The sequence below is a fragment of the Hippocampus bargibanti genome, linkage group LG04 (genome assembly GCF_051943395.1).
Source record: "Hippocampus bargibanti isolate YZ-2025 linkage group LG04, ASM5194339v1, whole genome shotgun sequence".
In the NCBI taxonomy this organism is placed as follows: domain Eukaryota; kingdom Metazoa; phylum Chordata; class Actinopteri; order Syngnathiformes; family Syngnathidae; genus Hippocampus; species Hippocampus bargibanti.
In genome coordinates, this window is record NC_142737.1 from 10,197,156 (window position 1) to 10,220,125 (window position 22,970).

General features: G+C 39.9%; 2 protein-coding genes across 3 annotated transcripts in view; both read left to right on the forward strand.

Moving 5' to 3' along the window:
- msh3 (mutS homolog 3 (E. coli)) overlaps positions 1-2,313 on the forward strand; it is a 39,334-nt gene extending 37,021 nt beyond the window's left edge. The window contains exon 17 of the mRNA XM_088993926.1: positions 420-2,313. Coding sequence (XP_088850052.1) covers positions 420-504 — 85 coding nt within the window. The 3' untranslated portion in view covers positions 505-2,313. The remainder of the gene's footprint in view (positions 1-419) is intronic.
- A 1,602-nt stretch (positions 2,314-3,915) lies between these two features.
- The window catches only part of rasgrf2b (Ras protein-specific guanine nucleotide-releasing factor 2b), a 52,592-nt gene continuing 33,537 nt past the window's right edge, over positions 3,916-22,970 (forward strand). Inside the window, exons 1-3 of one of the 2 annotated variants that reach the window (XM_088993924.1) lie at positions 3,916-4,528; positions 20,173-20,279; positions 21,578-21,725. In XM_088993924.1, coding sequence (XP_088850050.1) covers positions 4,253-4,528; positions 20,173-20,279; positions 21,578-21,725 — 531 coding nt within the window. In that variant the 5' untranslated portion in view covers positions 3,916-4,252. The remainder of the gene's footprint in view (positions 4,529-20,172; positions 20,280-21,577; positions 21,726-22,970) is intronic. The other variant, XM_088993925.1, reaches the window with a different exon arrangement.

The following is a 22,970-nucleotide window of genomic DNA, read 5'->3' on the forward strand; positions in this document are numbered from 1 at the left end:
AGACCACTACCTTAACTTGACTTCCATCGCATTAGCACCAATTTAAAAAAATACATAAATAACTATCTGAAGACGTGCCTTGGTGCAATATAGGTTGGTAAACACCATCCAAAGAAAGGATGTGGAGCTGGCGGCCTGCTGGGAGTTCATCAGCGCGTAATCCTCACCATATGAAATGTCTGTTCAACACTCACACACACAGTCATACGTCCTCATCAGTGTAATCCTTCCTAAATGAAATGTTTGTGCTTCGTTGGAATGAGACTACGCTGAGTACACGATACACACACGGAGGCGGTATTAAGAGCGCCGGGCAGAGGTTGACCGCACAGCTGTCAATGTATACACTACAAAAGACAACGTGTGGGGAATATGTGCATGTGATGATGCATGCTTGCTGTCGTTTTGTTTCTCTACAGGAGGACGAAGGAGAAGTTACTCTTGGAGATTTGGAACATCACGGACAAATCTTCTCTCGTCAAGTGGCTACGGTCCATTTCCTGACCAGCCGTGCAGTGTCGTCTGTATGCAAACAGGACTCAAAACACACAAAATTGTCCAGGTGTGTTTTTTTTTTCGAAGCGTTGCAGGGGGGGTTGTCTGACCTGTCACATGTCCTAAACAGTCGAATTATGCACTTGTAAAATTTTCCCACAGCTTTTGTACCCTTGACACTTGTCCAGCTAGCAGGTTTTAGCTCCTCCACTGTACTATTCTTTTTAAATGAAAACAAAAAAAAAACGCAAGTTCACGGAATGTTCACAATATGCGCCGAAATGTACATTTAGTCCTGGACGGTGACAGCGAATTTAAGGTCCCAAATGTTCTAAATCTTGGATTATATTGTCATGGCTCAAAAAAAAATAGCATCGTATAAAGTGCTTTGAAATGGAAAGAGCTCACCTCTATTTGAGTCCTGTAAAACTCCTCAATCTCTGTTGTGTTTGAATGTCATGTAAAGGGGGGTTGGGGGGAAATACTTTTTTGGGGGGCTAAAAGTGTCTTAGATTTTCTATTCCCGTGTCATTACATCTTTTGTATGCGAGCAAAAGTACAGTGTCAATCAGGCTTGAGTCCCAGTTTCCACCAAACGGCTCAATTTGATGCAATACACGTTCGTAAGAATAATTAAAATAAGAATACTCAACTAAATTGTTACGGATTGCCTGAAAATAGCCAATTGTGCCAGGTTTGACAAATTCCACACAATTTTTTTGGATGGATGGATGGATTAGCCTTTATTAGTCCTGCAGTGGAGAAATTTACATTTCATAGCAGCAAAGTTATGGAAGGAAGAGGAAAAGAAATGAAGAAGAAAAACAAAATACTGGACCTGATGTAAAGGCAGCCATTCGCGGTGCCATCTTGACGTCAAAAGAATAAAATAATATGACAAAGACATAGTCATTCAATCTAAAGCACTTTTAGAGCAGTTCTAGATAAAAGAGGAGATGATCAAAGTGTCCTTTTCACCAGTGGATCAGGGATGTCATGATGAAATATGCACATCTGCTACAAGCTAAACTTTGAGAGCAAACAAAGCTGTAGCATCCATCGTCGAAAGAGATTGTCTCACATCTCATGTGAATCCGCTTCAATTCCGAGCCGCATCGGTGCTCTGTGCTGACACTCCTTTCGTCTCATCATGGGCTCCTAAGTAAAATAAGAATATTCATCTGAAATCTTGCGGATTGCCTGAAAACTGAAAATTGGAATCTCAAGTCAATTATTCCATGTTTCACAAACTCTGCACCAATATTTTGATAATGTCACCTACTTTGGAAACTTGAGCGATTTCACACATCATGTGGAGAAAATCTAAAAATATGTGCAAACTGCCTTCATATGACATAAGACGACGGCGACATAAGAGAAGCTTGAACAAGATGGGCAGATTTTTTTTAATGCTTTTGTTATTATTCTTCCATTTTTTTTAATCACACTTAAATCATTCACTGCCAGACTATGTGCAAAAATGTTGACATACAATACATATTGGTTTATATTGCGCTTTAACAACAGCTACAGTGTAACAAAGCACTAACATGGAAGAAAGGCAAATGCTGCCCCCTCGTGGAAGTGAAAAAATATTGCCAAAGGTCTGACTAGTGCTTTATCGGCACCCCCACAAGAAAAACCAAAACCCAAACAAATTCGGGAATTTTCGCTCCACGTCACACTTTTCAATTCCCGAATCTTCTGCTTTTCCTTTCGGCTTTTCCCTTCAAAGGGTCGCCACAGCAAATCAGTGTCCTCCATCTTTAGAGGTCAATTCCCGAATAAATTCGAGAATGGCAGCGAATAAGTTAATATCAGCCTAGACAATAAAAGTACAACAGGGCAACAGTTGCGCTTTTATTTTATTTGACGGGAAAAAAAATGTATTGAACTTTTTTTCCCGCACTCCTCAGCATTCACATGTAATATCAGAGGCCATTGCAATTTCCACTTGTTATTATTCCTTCCTTTGCTCTTTTCATTATTGCTCAACAGATTGAATGTTATATGAGAAACAAGAAGTCTTTGGCCCTTCCGGGATGCCCGAGAATTGCTTGTTTTATTTTGCTTTCGCAGTTGTGGCGGCATCTTTCGACAGCTTGTAACTGAAAGAACAAAATGTGTGGGAAAGGTTATTAACTTTTGATGGCTCAATCATGGACGGACGGGACAATAAGCAAGAGATACGAGCGACTTGTTTCACAAGTTTTATATATATATATATATAAAAATACAAATGGAATAAAAATGTTTGAGCCATTCCTCTAATTCGATAATTAACATGACACTTAAATTGTGCTCATAACTTTTACCCTCCATTTTTCATTTGGTGTCTATGGAAAGGTAAGCATATTTAGAGCTGCGGTTACAAATTTAGTGGTCTGTGATTCAGATATTTTTTGGCCAGCAGAGAAGGCCTTGCAGGCCCTGATGGCCCAGCACTGGTTGATTGTCGCCATTTTTGAAAATTGAGGGGCTAATTCAGTTAATGACACCTATACTAATTTGCTGTTCCTAATTGAGTCGCTAGATGGCAGCATTTAGCACACGCAAGTAACAGTGCTACTGCCCAATGTATGAATTCTACATGCGGGCCTGTCATTATCTATTTCATGACGCAGCCTGCGGGCTGGTTGAAAATTGACCACAGGCGGCACTTTTTTGGGACCGAAAAAGACCCCACCAAAGGCTAGTGTTAAGCCAAAGAGGACACAAAAGAAAATTACGGTCGAGCAGAAGAAGAGATCATCCAAAAACACGAACGAGGTGTGCGTTTGTGTGACTTAGCGTCCCAGTACCAGTATGCTAAGTCGACCGTTGCTAATGTTGTCTAAGCAACGGTCTCAGGCAATAGAAGAGGTTGAAAAACTTGTGTTGATTTGGATTAACAAAAATCAGATAGTAGGGGACAGTGTGTGAGGGTATTATCGCCGAGAAAGCACGGCAACTTCGCTCGGATATCATCAAGAGGCAACTATAGTACATCAATGACCATCACAAAGGTAAATAAAAGAACTTTATTATACTGTACAGTTTATTTCTTTAATTACAATACAATAGCACATTTATTATACATAAAATAATGTATATTTTGTGTAGTTTTAAGGCTTATTTAGTAGAAAATCAAAATATGTTTTATGGAGACCTGGAAACGGATTATTCTCATTTGTAATGGTTTCCTATGGGAAATTAATGTTTGGAATACACACTTTTCGCCTTAAACACACTTTCTGTGAACCAATAAGTTCGCAAGCTCAGGTAACACTGTAATTTGAATATTTCCACCACTAGTAAATGTGGAATTGGAAGAAAATATGTTTGGTTTAAGGCCTGCCAATCGCACAGCACCTAAATTAACTCCGCCTAGAACTCCCCTCGGAGAGAGAGTCGGCCACACGGGGACGCAGGGGGGGCGGGGCTCGGTCTCGTAGTTACGTGTGTGCAGACAATTGACTCGAGTCAAAAGCCGATTACAGCTTATCTCTTCTATGTCGTTCCGCCTTCGTCTAACTTGAGGCTTCTCCATGTCATCGCCCAAGTTGTGAAGCAGCGCCATGGATTCCCCTTCGGCGTCTACGGGCGTGAGGAGCTCCCCGGACGCTGTGCTTGCGCCAGCAGGGTAACTTTGACGCACGGCTCGACGCCCTTGAGCCCACACCCTCCTCACCCAGGCAAGGAAAGTTTTCCCACGGAGATGGCCACGCGTTGAATCGAAGAAAAAGAAAATAAAAACAACAAGCGAGCGGCTCTTACGATGCAGAAGAGCGTGCGTTACAACGAGGGCCACGCGCTCTTCTTGTCGGCCGTGGCGCGTAAAGAAGGCACCAAGCGCGGCTTCCTGAGCAAGAAGACCGCCGAGAACAGTCGCTGGCATGATAAATTCTTCGCCCTTTATCAAAATGTCCTCTTCTACTTCGACAATGAGCAGAGCGCACGCCCCGCCGGGATTTACCTGTTGGAAGGCTGCACCTGCGAGCGCGCACCCGCACCCAAAATGTCCACCACGGGGAAGGAAGCCCTTGAGAAACAGGTAGGCAGATGCTGTCACGACACCACCCAAAACACATTTTTATTTAGAACAGAAGCAAACTGCGATGTTCAACTCAAATGCTGTCAAAATGTGGATTATATGCTAATTTTCAGTCACCACAAGTGTAAACTGCCCCTTTAAAACTAAATGAACTGGAATTCTTGGTAACACACACTTTATACTATAAAATGCCGCCAAAACAATTCAAGCGATCGTTAAATGCAGTATAATTGTATATCCCATACATAGGCTAATTATGTTTTAAATTTATAATGGTGGTATAGAACTGCACTACTGCGCCCTAGTGAAAGCTTTTTTTCCAGCCTAATAATGAAATATCAGCTGTTTCCTTGCGATTTTGTCTCCCGTACTTCAAATAACTCACAGTATCAGTAATTTTGTTGTGCTTGAAGCTGTTTCTTATAGTTTGACTTGTATGTAAGCAAAATATAATATACTGAGTGTTGTTCCCAATGTATCTAATATTGAGACTTACTGTGAAAATAGTTGCAAAGGCTCCCTTTGCGAGTATTATGTTTTCAGCACTGAAATAGTAAAGCTTTGTGACATTTTGTTAGCCTTATAGAAGTAAAAACGTTCCCCAATCTTGTCTAATTTAAAATATTCAAAAGAGCACTCGTTATGTAACATTTGGTAACATAGCCATAATGCTTTGGCTGGTTGTTAAAAAGCTTCGCATTATTCTGCCAGTTTAGAATTGCATTTAAAAAACAAACAGGGCGACTTGCTGCAGCTTCAGCAACAACGTAGTTGAAACTTCTCTGCAGTGTCAGTGCCTCCTGCCTGCAGGTGATCCTCCTCCAAGGAAGGAATTTGTTGCGCAATGAATGCATTGACTTTCCTCTCCATGTGCTGCAGTAAAAAGATACAAGTGGGCTCCCCCATGTGGGCTTTGAATGGGTTTATTCTTGTACTGCTGAAGGTGAAAAGTGAGCCTCGTTGTCACCACTTGTTTCCTCAAAGCACACAGTGGGAGACCAATTCGGCAACAGGTGCTTTTCCATCGTCCAAACTTGACCCGGTTAAAGTAAGACTGATGGGACTGTCAGCATCTCTTGCAAAGTCAAAGTGAAATGTAAACAGTTTAAAGTGCTGTGTTCCATGAACAACGAATCAATGATCCATTTAATCAACAGCATTCAATAATCAAATGCATCAATTTCAAAAAGGCTTGGTGAGCACAACAGCGTCTCCCTCTCTTGATATATATTTTTTATTCACGTCAAATAAACAACGGTTAATGGTTAAGAAAGAGTAATTGGAGAAAATGGTTTCGTAATACACAATGCATTAATCTATGGAGTAATTGCTAGATGATTATTGATCATCAATTCTAAAAATGTGAAATAGTGACATCCATAATACCTATATATATATATATATATATATATATACAGTAAAGTCTCGTTATATCGATATTCAAGGGAGTCCGAAAAAATATCGATATAACCGGGACTATCGATATATCCGACCCTGTTTGCATGTAATTTTCTCCGTGCATGCATAGAAATAGTATCGATATAACCGGGACTATCGATATATCCGATGTTTGCATATAACGAGACGTGCATAGAAATAGTATCGATATAACCGGGACTATCGATATATCCGATATCGATATAACGAGACTTTACTGTATATATATATACCGTACTGGTTATATATATAGACACATACACGCACATGTATATATCTAGAGATAGATGGATAGGTGAACACAAATGCTGGAGCAACACATGTAGACAGGTAATATATATGTACCCTGAAAACCTTATGGAAAAACAATTAGTTCAAGGCAAATCCACTTCATTTAAAAATCAAGCAAAAAATAAAAATAAATTTTAATTTGTCATTGACTCTTTCCTGAACCACGAGAGGGAACCTGTGTACCTTTCGCGGAAATAATACCACATCGTGAATCATTTCGGAGTCTGTTCAAATATGTCTTTCAAGATTGAAAAGCTCGTCTCGAATGTACCACCCGCGATAAACATGGTTCGTTGTTTGTTTCATTCTCGAACAACAAATATAACCATAACTTTTAACCCAAGTGTGCTATGTTACAGCAACCCGTTCTTATTATGTGGCCACTGTGGTTCATTAACTTGGAATTGCGGGATACTTTGTGGAAAGATTTGTGTGTCGTACAAATGATTAAAATTGCTCATAGGCGATTACTTTATGGTGTTGTAGTACACTGTAGGATGCCGCCTCTTCGTTGTTGTGTCCGGCGCGTACCCGCCATCCGTTTTTATCCGCATTGTTGAAGACACTCAAGTGATTATATCCATGTCGAAATCATTCCACTCATCAGATCCTCGACTGGGGAAAAAAATGTAGTAGCCTGACAGACCGTATTTTCCGGTTTATAAGGCGCACCCAAAAGCCTTCATTTTCTTCAAAAGATCACCCTGCGCCTTTTATGTGCAGGTGCGCCTTATATGTGAAGTCATATTGAGCCACAACAGGACTCCATTTCCCCCTGTAGAAGATGTAGTGCATAACCCCAGTCTCAACTGCAGCGCCTTATAATGTGGTGTCCCTTATATTTGGAAAACTTTAATATATTTACAAATTATTTTTTGATAACTTTTTTTCATTCATTGATGGTGCGCCTTATACTCTGGTAATGTTGCCCGTTAAGTCAGTCGCTGACCAAATCTTGCCCGGTCGTTGGTGTGCTGCCGCAGACGACTCAGTCCAATGGTGCAAGTCGGTTGGGGAGGCGGGACCAGTTGCTGGCAAAAGGACTTAAAGGACAACCGACACCTTCAGACAAGTTGTGTCCATAATTTGTGAAATCACTTCAAATGACTTCTACTGAGCGTATTTTACAAAGATTACACTGCATATAGCTATAGTTCACGTTTTAAGACTCGCGCTGAATATTCAGGAAGTCTTGTTTTCGAGTTGGTGACAATTCCTGACGTGACGTCACTGAAGGAACGCCCCTGACAGAGAAAGTGACACACAATGCATTTTGGGTACTTTGTTTGGTCTGAAAACTTCATGTTGATGGCGAAATTAGAAGGAAAAACACATAAATAATGCGATGGTGAATCGTGTGTAGCACCAAGACTACTATTTGATACTAGTTGACACAAATTCCCAGCAGACAAATCAGCCCATTTCCAACGGAGCTTGAGCGTCATCTTGTGCATTTTCTGGGACGCTACATTGCAGTCCTGGCGGTTCGAATTGATGCGGAAGGACTTCTTTAATCGATTGCAAACATTTATTCTTTCCTCTTCAGAACTATTTGAATCATAGTATTAAGCAGATTCTTTACTTACAGACAGTGTAAGTGTTCTAATAGCTGACATGTTTCGGCGACTACTTCCGCCTTCCTTTATTTGAATCATATTCATAACTGGAGGAGTAACAAGAAAGCATCTTCTCCAAATCTGAAGCCATTGTTTTGATTCTCGAGCAAGGCAAGCCGTCTTGCGTGACGTCACGAACAAGGGGGCGGGACCTTCTGAAACGCGCCATCTCTGAGGTCATTTTGAAGTAGTTTTGGGACATGTTAAGTCATTTTTATTGGTGTTTTGCATTTGACTAAAAATATCAGCCTGCATGTTTTGGGTATTTTAGATGCTATAAAACGTCTTTCTGATGTCAGTTAGGAAACAAAAAAATGGTGTCAGTTGTCCTTTAAATTTTTGTGTGTGTTTGTGGGCACTTTTGGATGCACCTTATAATGTTGCACTGCATTTTTTGTGTTTCTGCTATCTTTCGCTTGTCTTTCTCCCTCTGGCCTGTCTAACTCTCGCACTACAGCTGTGATGCTTAATTAGGGTTATTTTCAATCTGCCCAAAGCCGCAAGCCTGTGTTTCCGACACACACATTCCACATGCATACTCATGCACTCAGGAGCGATAAACCAACTCATTACGATCATGTTTTTGTTCAGCTATCGACGATAGTCAACTTTAAGAGATTGGCTCCATGTGCAGTATCTTTTATTTGTTTTTTTGTGTGTGTGTGTGTGCATCAAAGTGAAGCAGTGAGATAACCTGCAGTGTATCACACCCCCACAGTGAACCACAATACTGCTGCCTTCTTCTTTCGACACCGTACAAAGATACAAACCCTTCAAATCGTTTGGAGTGCATTCACTGTGTGTCTGAATGGTTTCCACAGCGACGGTGGGACTGCATCATCCAACACCAATATGTTATTTGTGGGTATATTAGGCTTAGCAAACGTACTGAAGTGCTTTGATTATTGATCGTGAAGTTCATCGGAGGATATTGGTTGCATCTTGACTAAATTTTTTTTAAATCCACCTCAGAATCCCAAACTCAGAAGGATTTGATTCTCCTTCCGAACGCGTGCTGTTCTTGGTGACTATAGAGATTTTAACTCATTCACTGCCATTCCTGAATTTATTCCGGAATTGAAAAGCGGGGTTTTTTTCTGGTTTTCTTACGGGGGGTGCTGATCAAGCACTGGTCAGACCTCTGGCAATGTTTTTCCCTTCAAAAAGGGGGGCAGCATTTGCCCTTTGTCCATGTTAGCGCTTTTTTACAGCTTCAGCTGTTGTTAAAGCACTATATAAATCAATATGTATGTAATTTATTGTATTCTGCATAGCCACCCCCCATTTCAACCTCAGATAACTCCAGACCCATCTAACTTAGGAATTAACTCTTTTTTTCCCTGATAATAGCAGAGAGTGTATGTTTTTTTTTTACACTGAATTAAATGTATATGTAGTCCTAAAACTCAATATTCTGTAGGTCCTGCAATTTGAGTGAAAATGACAAAAACCCTGGCACTCGAGTGGACAATTTTTTTTCACATCATATGGCAGTGAATGAGTTATTAATAGAGTTGACAGACACAGCTTGAGAGTGTAATTTTTGATATTTAAAATATGTGTATAATAAAAAAATTACCAAAAGCCATTAATAAAATTATACTTGGAAAATCTGATGTTAAAAATATATATCTCATGATCGGACCATAACTGTGAAAAAAGGCGTAATATGGTCAACATGGCAACCCAGTCTTCAATCATCTGCGTGGGTCCAGTTTTGAGACAGATTTTAGCAAGCATCATGTAAATTGACGCTAGTCTAAGGTACAGGTGTCAAAGTCAAGGCCCGGGGGCTAAATCCGGCCCGCCACATCGTTTTATTCGGCCCACCAAAGCAACTCAAGCATGTCAAGTGCCAAGATGCTTGCTCAAGTCCAAACCAAAATTTCAAATTGTCGTATGTAAACCACAATAACAGTCCGTCTGTGTAAGCTCTCAGTCGTACAGGAGTGGTCCATCGATGAGAAGGTTTCTTCAGCCGTCATCTGTACAAAAGTGAAGGTTTCGGACGTAAATGGGGCCGATACGACCAGTCAGACTTTAGTTCGCTGACGAAGCCTCTTGGATAGGAGGCGAAACGTCCGAAACCTTCACTTTTGTACAGATGACGGCTGAAGAAACCTTCTCATCCACAATAACAGTCATTATTCGTGACTTCAGATTTGGAAAGTAGTTATTCATTAATTTGTTGTGCGTCCTGTATGTAATATGTAGAGCAGATGAAACATTCTAATGGCTTCCCCAAATTCCTAACGGCCCTCGAGCGGAAACCGTAACTACAATGTGGCCCGCGGCAAAAAATGAGTTTGACACCCCTGGGCCTGAGGTTTCTTACGCTGCATTGAATATTTATGTAGTCCTAAAACTCAATATTCTGTGGGTCCTGCAATTTGAATGAAAATGACAAAAACCCTGTCACTGGAGTGGACACATTATCACATTGGCTCGCAGTGAAGTGAGTTAAAGGATACTATTAGGCGATACGAATGCGAGAAATATTTGGAAATGCAATATCCATACCAGAGTACTGTCGTGTTTCTGTCTGACAATATATATAAATCGGATTCAACCGCTGCTACCGACCGTATATCTTGTGGCAGATGTTGTTATATTGTGGAACTCGATGGACAAAAACAGCTCGGCAGTCATCCAGAATGCAATTTCATGAACAGTTGCGGGTGCAATTTTCAGAGACAGACACCCACGCGGTAGGTGATAAAAAGCTGAAGGGGAACGAGCCTCTGTAGTGCACAGTGCTGATATTGTTACTGCTCACATCAATGGTGGCCGCACGGATGAAAAGGTGGCCCACCCGGCGGTCTTCATGTCGTATATTGCAGTGTCAACTATTAAGATTGTCAAGCGTCTGTGCTGAGCAAATAATTCTACACAAAGGCAAAACAAACACAGTAAAGAAGATTTACGGTTTATTCAGACACTTCTGCTGTTACACCAAAAGCGGAAAATCACTATGTGACATTTTTATGCTTTGTAAGTTGTCTTCAATGCTCCTGAATGCGATACACAAACATGGAGAAAATGGTTTCAAACCCCAGACAATTATTATTGCAATTATGTTCTCATGTGAAGCTCAGCAAGCAAAAAAACACCTTTGCCTCTTTTTTGAGGGGCACGTCATGATTTTTTCCCCTCCTTGGTTGGTCGGTCGGTTGGTTTTGTACCGTATATTGCTGAGGCATATGTGCATATGTTTATGTATTTTTATGCATATGTATTTTTCACATTATTTATATATACATATATAAATAATGTGTATTTTTTTTTACTTTGCTACTTCTGGGTGGCTGCCGCCGCTCACCCGCAGAAAAGAATATCCTGTGACTGTAAAGTGTCCTTGAGAGTTTTGAAAGGGGCTTATAAATGAATTATTATTATTGTTATTATTATTGCTATTATTATTAATAATATTAATATTATTATTGTTTAAAATATATACAGTAAAGTCTCGTTATATCAATATTCAAGGGAGTCCGAAAAAATATCGATATAACCGGGACTATCGATATATCCGACCCTGTTTGCATGTAATTTTCTCCGTGCGTGCATAGAAATAGTATCGATATAACCGGGACTATCGATATATCCGATATCGATATAACGAGACTTTACTGTATATATATATGTGTGTGTGTGTGTGTGTGTGTGTGTGTGTGTGTGTGTGTGTGTGTGTGTGTATATATATGCTATATATATATACACACACAGTATACACAGTGTGTGTGTATATATATATATATATATATATATATATATTCATATTCATCCTTGTTTGGTTTTGTTCCTTATATTGTTGCAGCATGATAAACTGTAGACATTTATGTCACAGTTGTATTTATTTATTTTTTGCATCTTCAGTTTGTTTTGTTCTTTATATTGCTGCAGCATGTTGTGCACGTTTACGTATTAAAAGAAAACATTGTTGGCTCAGGGGGAGATCAGCGGGGGTCGAGGCAAGAACGGCGGGTAATGACTACGAGAAGGGCAAGTTGGGAGTGGGATGAGCCTCAACCTTTTTACAAATGACTTGTATTGTTTCTCCAGCTGGTATTAACTCACTAATGGCAGACACGGGCGCAATGCTGGGAAGATGAGAAGAATGTAGTCATCGTCAGGAAGAGCTTGAATTTAGCGGATAGCAATTCACGAGAGGACGAATCAGCTGCACGACAATTCTTTGATTTTGAATGTTGAAAGTTTTAAATCTTGGTTATCGTATTAAGCAATGTTTTGGTGCATTTTTCTTCCCACTATATGTAATTAAAGGACAACCGACGTCTCCGGACAAGTCGTGTCCATAATTTGTAAAATGGCTTCAAATGACTTATACTGTCTACTTCTACATTTAAACAGCTTCTTCCCCCAAGCCATTAACTCTTTGAACTCTTTGAACTCTTTCAATAGTAGCCAAAATGGAACTGTATAGTGCCACTTAGCAGTTTTTTTGACGATGATACTAGTGCAGCGTGTTCTACCGGAAACAAATTCCTTGTGTGTTCTACACACTTGGCAATAAAGATGATTCTGATTCTGATTCTGAGCGTATTTTACAAAGATTCCACCACATATAGCTATATTTTACGTTTTAAGACTTGTGCTGAATATTAAGTCTTGTTTTTGAGTTGGTGACGAGTCTGTACGTGACGTCACTGAAGGAATGCCCCTGACCGAAAAAAAGGACACATTGTAGCAGTCCTTCCATCACGTCAATGCTTGTTTGGTCTTAAAACCTTGTGTTGCACCAGAAAGGGCCAGAAGAGGGGGTCCAAGCTCCATGTAAGGAATTTATCAGCCTGTGGCAACGGGTTGATTCATTCTTCATAGGAGGTCGGTGGCCATTTTCTGCCTCTTTTTTGGGTGAGACATTTCCCCCCAATGCTGGCTCAAAATGGCACGGAATAAATTCTTTAATTGATTGCAAATATGTATCCTTTCCTCTTCAGAACTATTTGAATCATATTCATAACTGGAGGTGTAACAAGAAAGCATATTCTCCGACTCTGAAGCCATTGTTTTGATTCTCCAGCAATGCAAGACGTCTTGGCGTGACGTCACGAACTGGGGGCGGGACTTTCTGAAAATGCCCAATTCGCAGCTCAATTTTTTGCAGATTTTGGACACTTTAAGCCATATTTATTGGTGTTTTGCATTTGACTAAAAATATCATACTGCGTGTTTTGGGTATTTTAGATGCTATAAAACGTTTTTCTGATGTCAGTTAAAAAACAAAAAAGTGACATCGGTTGTCCTTTAAGTCTTTTTCATCAAATCAGATTTTGATGAATTTATTGAACATAACTTTTCTTCCATTATTTTTTTTATTCCTCATTGTATCCTCTTATCTTCACTTGGGTAGTGGATGAAGTCAGATTTGAGTTCTGCGTCTAATTGTGTGTATTGGTGGAGTTTTCTATCTTTGGGTATTTTGCATGACGAGCGCAAGTAGAAAAGGCGTTGATTCAATTTCTATTCACTGATAATATCAACTTGAGTGAGTGTCTGTATTACTATTTGTCTCGTCTGCCTTTTGTCTCATATCTAATCGGGAACATGTCCCCGCAACCTTCAACGGGTTGTTTTGCGTAGGCACTGCGTTACCTGAAGCATGTTACTTTCATCCAATTCATTATTATCACGTAGCCTGAAGGCACATATGGTTTCATTCGTCTGTGCAAAAACCAATTTCGCACTTGCGATGTAATTTCTGTTGTGTGATGTTTTCATATCACAAGTTCAAAGTAAGGCCAAATATAAAACACTTGCGTGACTCCGCTTGTCCATTTATTTATTTATTTGGTTTTTCTGCATTAATTGATTTATTTATTTATTTATTTATTCATGTATCTATTTATTTATTGATTTATTGGCTTATTCATCTATTTTTATTGATATATTTGTTTATTTATCTATCTCTGTTTATTTTATTTATTTTATTTTTCTATTTATTTATTTCTCTTCTTTTCCTTTCGGCTTTTCCCTTCAAGGGGTCGCCACAGCAAATCAGTGTCCTCCATCTTGAGAGGTTTGATCTGCATGTTTGTTTTGGCCAAGCTTTTACGTCGGATGCCCTTCCTGACACAACCCTCTGTATTTATCCGGGCTTGGGACCGGCACAAGAAGACTTATGTCCCTTTGTGGCTACAGAACAAGCAACTTGCTGAGTAAAAGGCTCCCAAACACAAAATGGTAATCGGCACAGCAATATTCAAAAAAGCAAAAACTATACTCACCATTTGATGACAATGCTCTGATCTTACAGTGAAATGGCCATCTCTTTCCTTACATTACATCACAAACAGAACTTCAATCTTTGAAGATGCTTTATCTTCCATATTTATTTTATTTATTCATTCATGCATTAATTTATCTATCTATTTATTTGTTTATTTATGTATTTATTGTTTTATGTATGTATTTATAGTTATTTATGTGTTCATTTATCTATTTATTTATTGATTTATGTCTTTGTTTATTTAGTTTATGTATTGTGACATTTATTTATTTATTCATTCATTTATTTGTTTGTTTATTTTTCTCAATGTATTAATTGATGTATGTATTTATTTATTAGTTTATTTATTTATTTATTTATTTTGGTGAGGGGGGAGGTGGATTCAAGCTACAGTAAAGTCTCGTTATATCGATATTCAAGGGAGTCCGAAAAAATATCGATATAACCGGGACTATCGATATATCCGACCCTGTTTGCATGTAATTTTCTCCGTGCGTGCATAGAAATAGTATCGATATAACCGGGACTATCGATATATCCGATATCGATGTAACGATACTTTACTGTATTGTACTTCTGATTTTTTGTTTAGACCTTTCAGCTTGTTTTTCAGACACAAATGGCAGCGAACTCGAGTCAAGTTGCTTTACAGCAACCAGCTGTCATAACCCCAAAGAGGCTTCAAGCTCAATTTAACAGGTTGTTTAAGCCCATGAATTCCGAACACTGTACTGACATATTATTCAATTTCACCCAATCTGTCCCCAAACACTTTATTTACTTCAAATAGTGTGTATTTCTTCAGCGTGACTAATACTGAAAGTAGAAGAATGAATTGCTCTTATACTAGTAGGCAGAAGGTACGAGTGACCTGTGCAGCCACCCGTTGCCACTCATTTAGGAGCATAACAGCTTTATGTACATCTAAACAGGTCCACGTTTCACCGTAATGTATATCGAAGCTTGACAATAAATGGAGATGAGTTGAGATCATCATTATTTCACATTTACTTCTCGTGTCAATCTTGTTTGATTATTTGTTATGGGATTATATTTTCTTTCCGATGAATAAAGGATAGGAAATTCACTGTTGCGTTTGAGTGACAGGAGTAACGATGAATACTTCATGATCCTCTCTGTTTCCATTTGCCGTAATGAATGCATCACCGCAGTTCCATGTTTCCTTTGGAGATGCTTCCCAGTTGCTTCCTATTCATTCTGTGTGTGAGGTTGTCAGACTTTAACCACCCATGCAAAATTGCTGTGGAATATTACAATTAGCCACCTCTCATTGTACAGGATTCATTTCCCTCTTGTTCCTCCTGAGGCGACTCCTCAGGTGAATGGAAGTCTTCAAATTGTTCCTAGAGCTTCTTTGTCTCTAGAATTGTACGCCCTGTGTCTTTATTTGTCTAAATGTAATTTCTTACAGTAGAGTGGAAGCCCTCAGGGATTTAGAGGGTACATTGGAGCCGATTTGAAGGGAGAGTGAGCATGTGAGTGATTCCGAAATGACTTTGTGCGTGTGCGTGTGTGTGTGTGTGTGTGTGTGTGTGTGTGTGTGTGTGTGTGTGTGTGTGTGTGTGTGTGTGTGTGTGTGTGTGTGTGTGTGTGTGTGTGTGTTTGTGTAGATGTGTGTGATTGACGGTGTAGGAGCAGAAATAGACTGACTGGGGTCCATACATCAAACTAAGAGGTAAACCGCAAGATTCCCCTTTGCGGATGGTATTGTTGCTTGGGCAGTTGGAGATAGCCAATTAATAATAATAATAATAATACATTTAATTTACAAGCGCCTTTCTGAACACTCAAGGACACTTTACAATTAAAAGAACAATACACAGAACAATAAAACCATAAATAAAATGATAAATCAATGATAAAATAGCTGATTGGCGGGCCAAATCCGGCCTGCCACATCATTTTTTTCGGCCCGCGAAAGCAAATCAAACTTGTTAAATTCCATGATGATTGCTAAAATCTGAGCCAAAATTTCATATTTTTGGATGTCAACCACAATAAAAGTCATTATTCTTGACTTCAGATTTGAAAACGAGTTATTCATTAATTTGCTGTGTGCTCTATATGTAATATTTGAAGGGATTTCAAACATTCTAATGGGTTCCCCAAATTCATAACGGCCCTCGAGAGGAAACCATAACTACAATGTGGCCCGCGGCAAAAAATGACTTTGACACCCCTGAACTAGACCATGAATGCAATTTTAAACAGATGTGTTTACCATACAATCATGACAGTGAGTTTGGAACAAAAAACATTGCAATCCGATTATTTTTCAAAACCGCTGAGCTCTACTTTTTAGTGTACAAATTTGCTGTTTCACAGGCAATATCAAATCCTCCATATCCACGTGTGTCATGTTCCATTGACTTTTCAAATTTTATATCATCTCCCCTTCTTTGATATAACACACCAGCTTCTCCTTCCTTCTTTTGTTCTTGAACTTGACAGATAGATCTAGAGAAGTTTCAAATAGAAAAAGTCATCGTGGCCCACAGTGGAAGCGCAAAACCCGGGGAGAACAGTGCGATGTGGCGTTGCCATGGAGACGCTACTCCGTTGGACACAATTTCGAAACATGCACATGCAAAAGCAATATTACATAATAGCTCTTTCTTTCACTCCATCTCCAAATCCCTCGGTTCTTTTCTGTCAAAGGCTGTTACAGCACAGATTAACGTTGATGCAATAATGCCCCAACCGTCAGAGAATCAAAGTGACAGGTGCTTTCAAAACAATAAAAAAAAAAGCCTGGCTACGAGGGAAGTACTGATTTTGTCCCAATAACCTTGGTGACTCCAGCCCATCTCGATAGCACTGGAGCCTGTCCATCCACCTGGGGGGCAAATGTCTATGCCTCCTCTGCACTTTGTGTGCTTCATTGAATCCTCACTGAGACCGACCGGGGATGAAAGCATGGGCGGGGGTAGTAGGGATGCACCAGGGTGGGGGTGGGTTTAGAGAGGAGGTAGAGTGGGATGAGGGGTGAAGAGCAAAGAGAGAGAAAGAGAAGAGATGAGGATGGGTGCAAAAGTCCAGTCGGTGCTCTAAGTTTTGTGCGTGTGTTTAGTTTTTTGCTTGGCTAAGAATAGCAGCTCTTGTGCTAACCCAGTGCCCCAGGACACGGCCATTTGAATAAAAGCCTCTATCACTACGCACAGTACTACTGTATGTTCTGTTCTCTAGGTGAGTGCCAGTGTTGGCGTCTCTGTTTATTCAATATGCCATGGGTCTCAAATGTATTTTTTTACCGCATTGTAGTTATGGTTTTCCTCTTGGGGGCCGTTATGAATTTGGGGAAGCCATTAGAACAGGGGTCGGGAACCTATGGCTCGCGAGCCATGTGTGGCTCTTTTGATGATTGCATATGGCTCGCCGATAAAAACTAAATACATATTTCTAAATACAAATTGGGGCTGCAGTTGGCGGAAAATGCATTTTTGATTGGTTGATACTGGCCGTCATGTTGAAACATGTAAATGCCCCTTTAAAGGACACAGAAACTGACGTCAGAAAAACGTTTTATAGCATCTAAAATACCCAAAACACGCATTATGATATTTTTATTCAAATGCAAAACACCAATAAAAATGACTTAAAGTGTCCAAAATCTGCAAAAAATTAAGCTGCGAATTGGGCATTTTCAGAAAGTCCCGCCCCCAGTTCGTGACGTCACGCAAAGACGTCTTGCATTGCTGGAGAATTAAAACAATGGCTTCAGATTCGGAGAATATGCTTTCTTGTTACACATCCAGTTATGAATATGATTCAAATAGTTCGGAAGAGGAAAGCATACATGTTTGCAATCGATTAAAGAATTTATTCCGTGGCATTTTGAGGCAACATTGGGGGGAAATGAATCACCAAAAAAGAGGCAGAAAATGGCGACTGAGCTCCTGTGAGGAATTAATCAGCCCGTTTCCACAGGCTGATAAATTCCTTATATGGAGCTTGGTCGCCCTCTTCTGGCTCTTTTTGATGCAACATGACGTTTTCAGACCAAACGAGCACAGCAAAATGCATTGACGTGATGGAAGGACTGCTACAATGTGTCCTTTTTTTCGGTCAGGGGCGTTCCTTCAGTGATGTCACGTACGGACTCGTCACCAACTCAAAAACAAGACTTCCGGAATATTCAGCGCGAGTCTTAAAACGTAAAATATAGCTATATGTGGTGGAATCTTTGTAAAATTCGCTCGGCAGAAGTCATTCGAAGCCATTTTACAGATTATGGACACAACTTGTCCGGATGGCCTTTAAATGAGCCCGATGAGTAAAAAAAAAATGACGAGTACACTTCAGCTTGAATGCACCGGAGGATTCGCCTTTGTCTAGAGAAAAGGTTCTGATTCTAATGTGCAATGAAACAATACCTTCGATGAAACAGTCGAACGTCAGTGACTTTTTAACAAGCCCCATGTTAACATTCGCCTCAATATACTTCTGCAAGAAGTATGTTGCAATATATATAGCAAGTGTGGAAGCTTATGAGCCGTGTGCAGGCTAGTTAGCAGTAACTTTGCGTATGGACCCGGCAAGTTGACTTTCATTCCGATCATTTGGCTGGATTTTTACCAATCATGTGGAACGGAAAACCATTCATGTTAACAGTGAGTACTATCACAAAGTTATTTTAAATAATACATTCTGACATTTTGTTGAAAAGTGGCCGCGCGTGTGTGGTCTCACTGAAAAACATATCTAAATATTTTACTTTTCTGGCTCTCTTAGTCAAAAAGGTTCCCGACCCCTGCATTAGAATGTTGAATCCCCTCCACCTCTTACATACAGATGCAAAATAAATGAATAAACAACTACTTTTCAAATTTGAAGTCAAGAATAATGACTGTTATTGTACGTCTGTGTAAGCTCTCAGTCGTACAGGAGTGGTCCATCGTTGAAAAGATTTCTTCAGCCGTCATCTGTACTTCTTTGAAGGTGTCGGACGTTTCGCTCCCCATTCTAGAAGCTTTGTCAGCAAACTAAAATTTGCTCGTAGTTACACCTGACCCCCACAGCCCTTGCCAAGTTTTTTTATGGAGAGTACATGCAAATTCAAGTGATGCATTAGTAAAACACAATTTTCCTTATTTGAATACCACACCCCTGGCCATCCCGTGGACATCCCTCCAAGTCGTCCCCTAGTACAAACACCAACATCCATAAACTAACAGAACATAGACATTTTAATGAGTGGCCTTTCCATGAACTGATAGATTTGTAACCTGACGAATGATATCTTCTTGTGCAGGAGTGTACCAAATACTCCATTCTACTCCCTGGGTTAGATCTCTTACTCGAGGATGACAGTTTAACAGGCTCGGTCTGTTCACATCAAAGTGAAACACAATTTTCCGTGCTCCACTGTGTTCGGCCTTGTAAGGTACAACATGTTCGGCCAACTAAGCATACAACAAGATGAAACTTTTAAACATGATAACTTTTATTTTGTCTATTCTCTATCACTTTGACACTAGTGCAACATTTTAAGACCAGCATACTGCGGGATATCTGGCACTCCTATGACGGACATCATAATTTCATCCCTTCCTCTTCAATATGTATCATAATTAACTGCTGTGTGTTGTTAACATGCATCCCTGACAGTGAGTTGTGTGAGAAACAGGAGCACACTGGTGAGTTCTGCTGAATCTCCCGCTGTCTCTATGTCGAATGAGTTTCCATGAACTTGAGTGACTCCAAAGGGCCACAAAAGCAATCACAGTTGAAAACAACAATAATATTCACATTTTCTGATGATGAGGAACAAGTGGATGCGCAAGTGGAAATATTCTTCTACCTATTGATGAACGGTGTTAAAATTATACACTTCTGAATGTTGAAATGCGCCATGAAGGTGGTTGTCTAGACTTGTTATCTATGTGTTGAAATCTCGACCCCATGTTTTTATTGAATGAGCTGTGAAAGAGTGTGAAACAGACCGCGGCAAAAAAATGGCTCCATATGTCAGTGCATTCTCCGGTATCGTGTTTGACAATCCCGTCTTTCTCTTTCATTTTCACCCGCAGCACTACTTCCTCGTGGTCTTCGGACATGATGGACAGAAGCCTTTGGAGCTAAGAGTAGAGGAGGAGGTCGAGTGCGACCAATGGGTGGACGCTATTCAGCAGGCGAGGTACACAATGGCACGGCAACTGGATTTATATATATATATATATATATATATATATATATATATATATATGTATATATATGTATGTATGTATGTATGTATGTATCTATCTATCTATCTATCTATCTATCTATCTATCTATCTATCTATCTATCTATCTATCTATCTATCTATCTATCTATCTATCTATCTATCTATGTATGTGTCTGTCGTCCGTCCGTCCGTTCGCCCGACAGTCCACCCATCCAGCTACCTAGCTAGCTACCTGGCTAGCTATAATAATAATAGTAATACATTTTATTTATAAGCGCCTTTCAAAACTCTCAAGGTCACTTTGCAGTCACATGATAAGTGTTTCTGTGGGTGAGCAGCGGCAGCCACACACGCCAGCGTTCACTCAACCCGGAAGTAACTCAAATAGATAGAAAGCTAGCTAGCTAATAGATAGCTAGTAGCTAGCTATCTAGTATCTGTATCTAGCTAGCTATCCAGCTACTGTATCTAGCTGGCTAGCAAGTTAGCTACCTAACTACCTACCTACTTACTCAGCTAGCTACGTATCTAGCTAGCTATCCAGCTTCAGTATCTAGATGGCTAGCGACCTACCTACTTACTCAGCTACCTACATACTTACCTAGCTAGCTAATCATTTTAACCATAATCATAATCATAATCATTTGTTATTTAGTTATTTTGACTTCAAGACGGCGCCGCGAGAGTGGCTGCCTTTCCAGCAGCTCATGTATTTTGTTTTTCTACTTTCATTCCTTTCATCACTTTGCTGCTGTGAAATGTAAATTTCTCCACTGTGAGACTAATAAAGGCATATCCAATCCAATCCATTATATGTATACCATTCTTATAGCACAGTGGTTTACTATCAGATTTCTTCTAATTCTACAGCCGTCCACATTCATCTCAAATGAAAATGATTTCTTAAAATTTACAAATATCCATGCCTCACATTTTCCCAAAATTTACCCCCTTCCTGTGTCAACAAGTACAAACGAGACATCAATATTTTTGGGCATCAGTGCGCTGATGATGCAAAAGAATCGACTTGATGAAAGACACCAAAGGACCAATACAATCTTACTTCACTCAATGTACTTTAAAACCGAATACAGTACTGGATCGACACCATGAAGGAAATACAAGCTTAGCATTTTTATGGTGTTATTTATGACCAGGAAGTGGCAATACTGGACCTTTGGTATGTTTTGAAATATTATTGCATGCTCAAGATAGCATTCCCATTTGACGTTTCTTCAGCATTTCACCTTTTACACTCTCCCTTTCAGTTACTCTGACATCATCATAGAGCGAGAAGTGCTCATGCAGAAGTACATCCACTTGGTCCAGATCGTGGAGACAGAAAAAGTGGCGGCCAATCAGCTGCGCACACAACTGGAGGACCAGGACACCGAGATCGAGAGACTAAAGGCGGAGGTATCGAGTAACACATACGAGAAACACTTGTTTAGGGACACTTTTGGAGTTCTTTGAGCTCCAACACAAGAGCTGTTTTGACTTTACAAAGGTAATTATGTTTAGTTTTGAATTCATATTTTTGTGGTTGCGGTAAAGACGGATGGGCAATGCAAGAACACATACCGCAAGGATGACATTTTTCAAAAAAAATGTTTTCAAAACAATTTCTTTGCGTATTATCGTATTTGCAGTGAACGCTCGATTCAGCCTCATCGCGCATACAAAACATTAACGTGTACCGCAATCCCATATGTACTTTTGTCCTTTTTAATGATAGCCCAACTACCATGTAAAGGCATGTGTTTACCTCTGCAATATGCACTTCATGTCCCTGGGGGTTGAAAAACCCGAGCGTGCGCGTGAATATCTGTTGTGTGGAGGGATTGATCGACGCTTCGCGGCGTAGGAGGAGAATAAAGAGGAACCGTCACGTTTTTTTTTTTTTTTTTAAACAAGCAGCTGATAAGGAACCGTTCTACTTATTGAACACTCTCTGTCCCTTCTGGATTTCAATTGTAGAACGCACATACGCAAACAGATGCACGCAGACACACTCGCACACAAGCTTTTAATGACCTTTGCGTTGTTGTTTTCTTGATTGATTCCTCTCATATAAACACCCAAACACAGATAATTATTGGTTCATGGTACAAGAAAAATCCATAGCGATGATTACTCCTCCAGTGAACACTTGATGAATGTGTGCGCTGTCATTCTTATGAATGAATGGATTTGTTGAATGCGAAAAAGACAGCTCTGACAAAACCGCCGCGACTTGTTGCCGGGCAGAATTTGTGGGTTTCATTCATGAGTATTTAAAACCTCGGTTGTTGAAAATAAACGCTCCTTGTGCTTTTCATTGACACCGCTAGGCTGAGTCTGAAACTGTTACACCCAACAGAGAAGTGATAGGGAAGGTGAGCAGAAAACGGGACACACATATATGACTCCAAAAATGCATCTGGGATATCACGATGGCACAGTTGTTATTGGTTCCCAATGCTGCCTCACAATCAGGAGATTCTGGGTTGGCATCTCAGCTCTGGATCCCTATGTGAAATTTGCGTGTTCCTTGTGTGTTGGCAAGATTCCCTCTCTCACCCCTCTCTGCCACTGCCTCCCCCCCAAAAAAAATTACTCTATTTTTAAATTATCCACTGCTAAGAATATACCTAATCTACTCCAAATGAAACATCACCATAA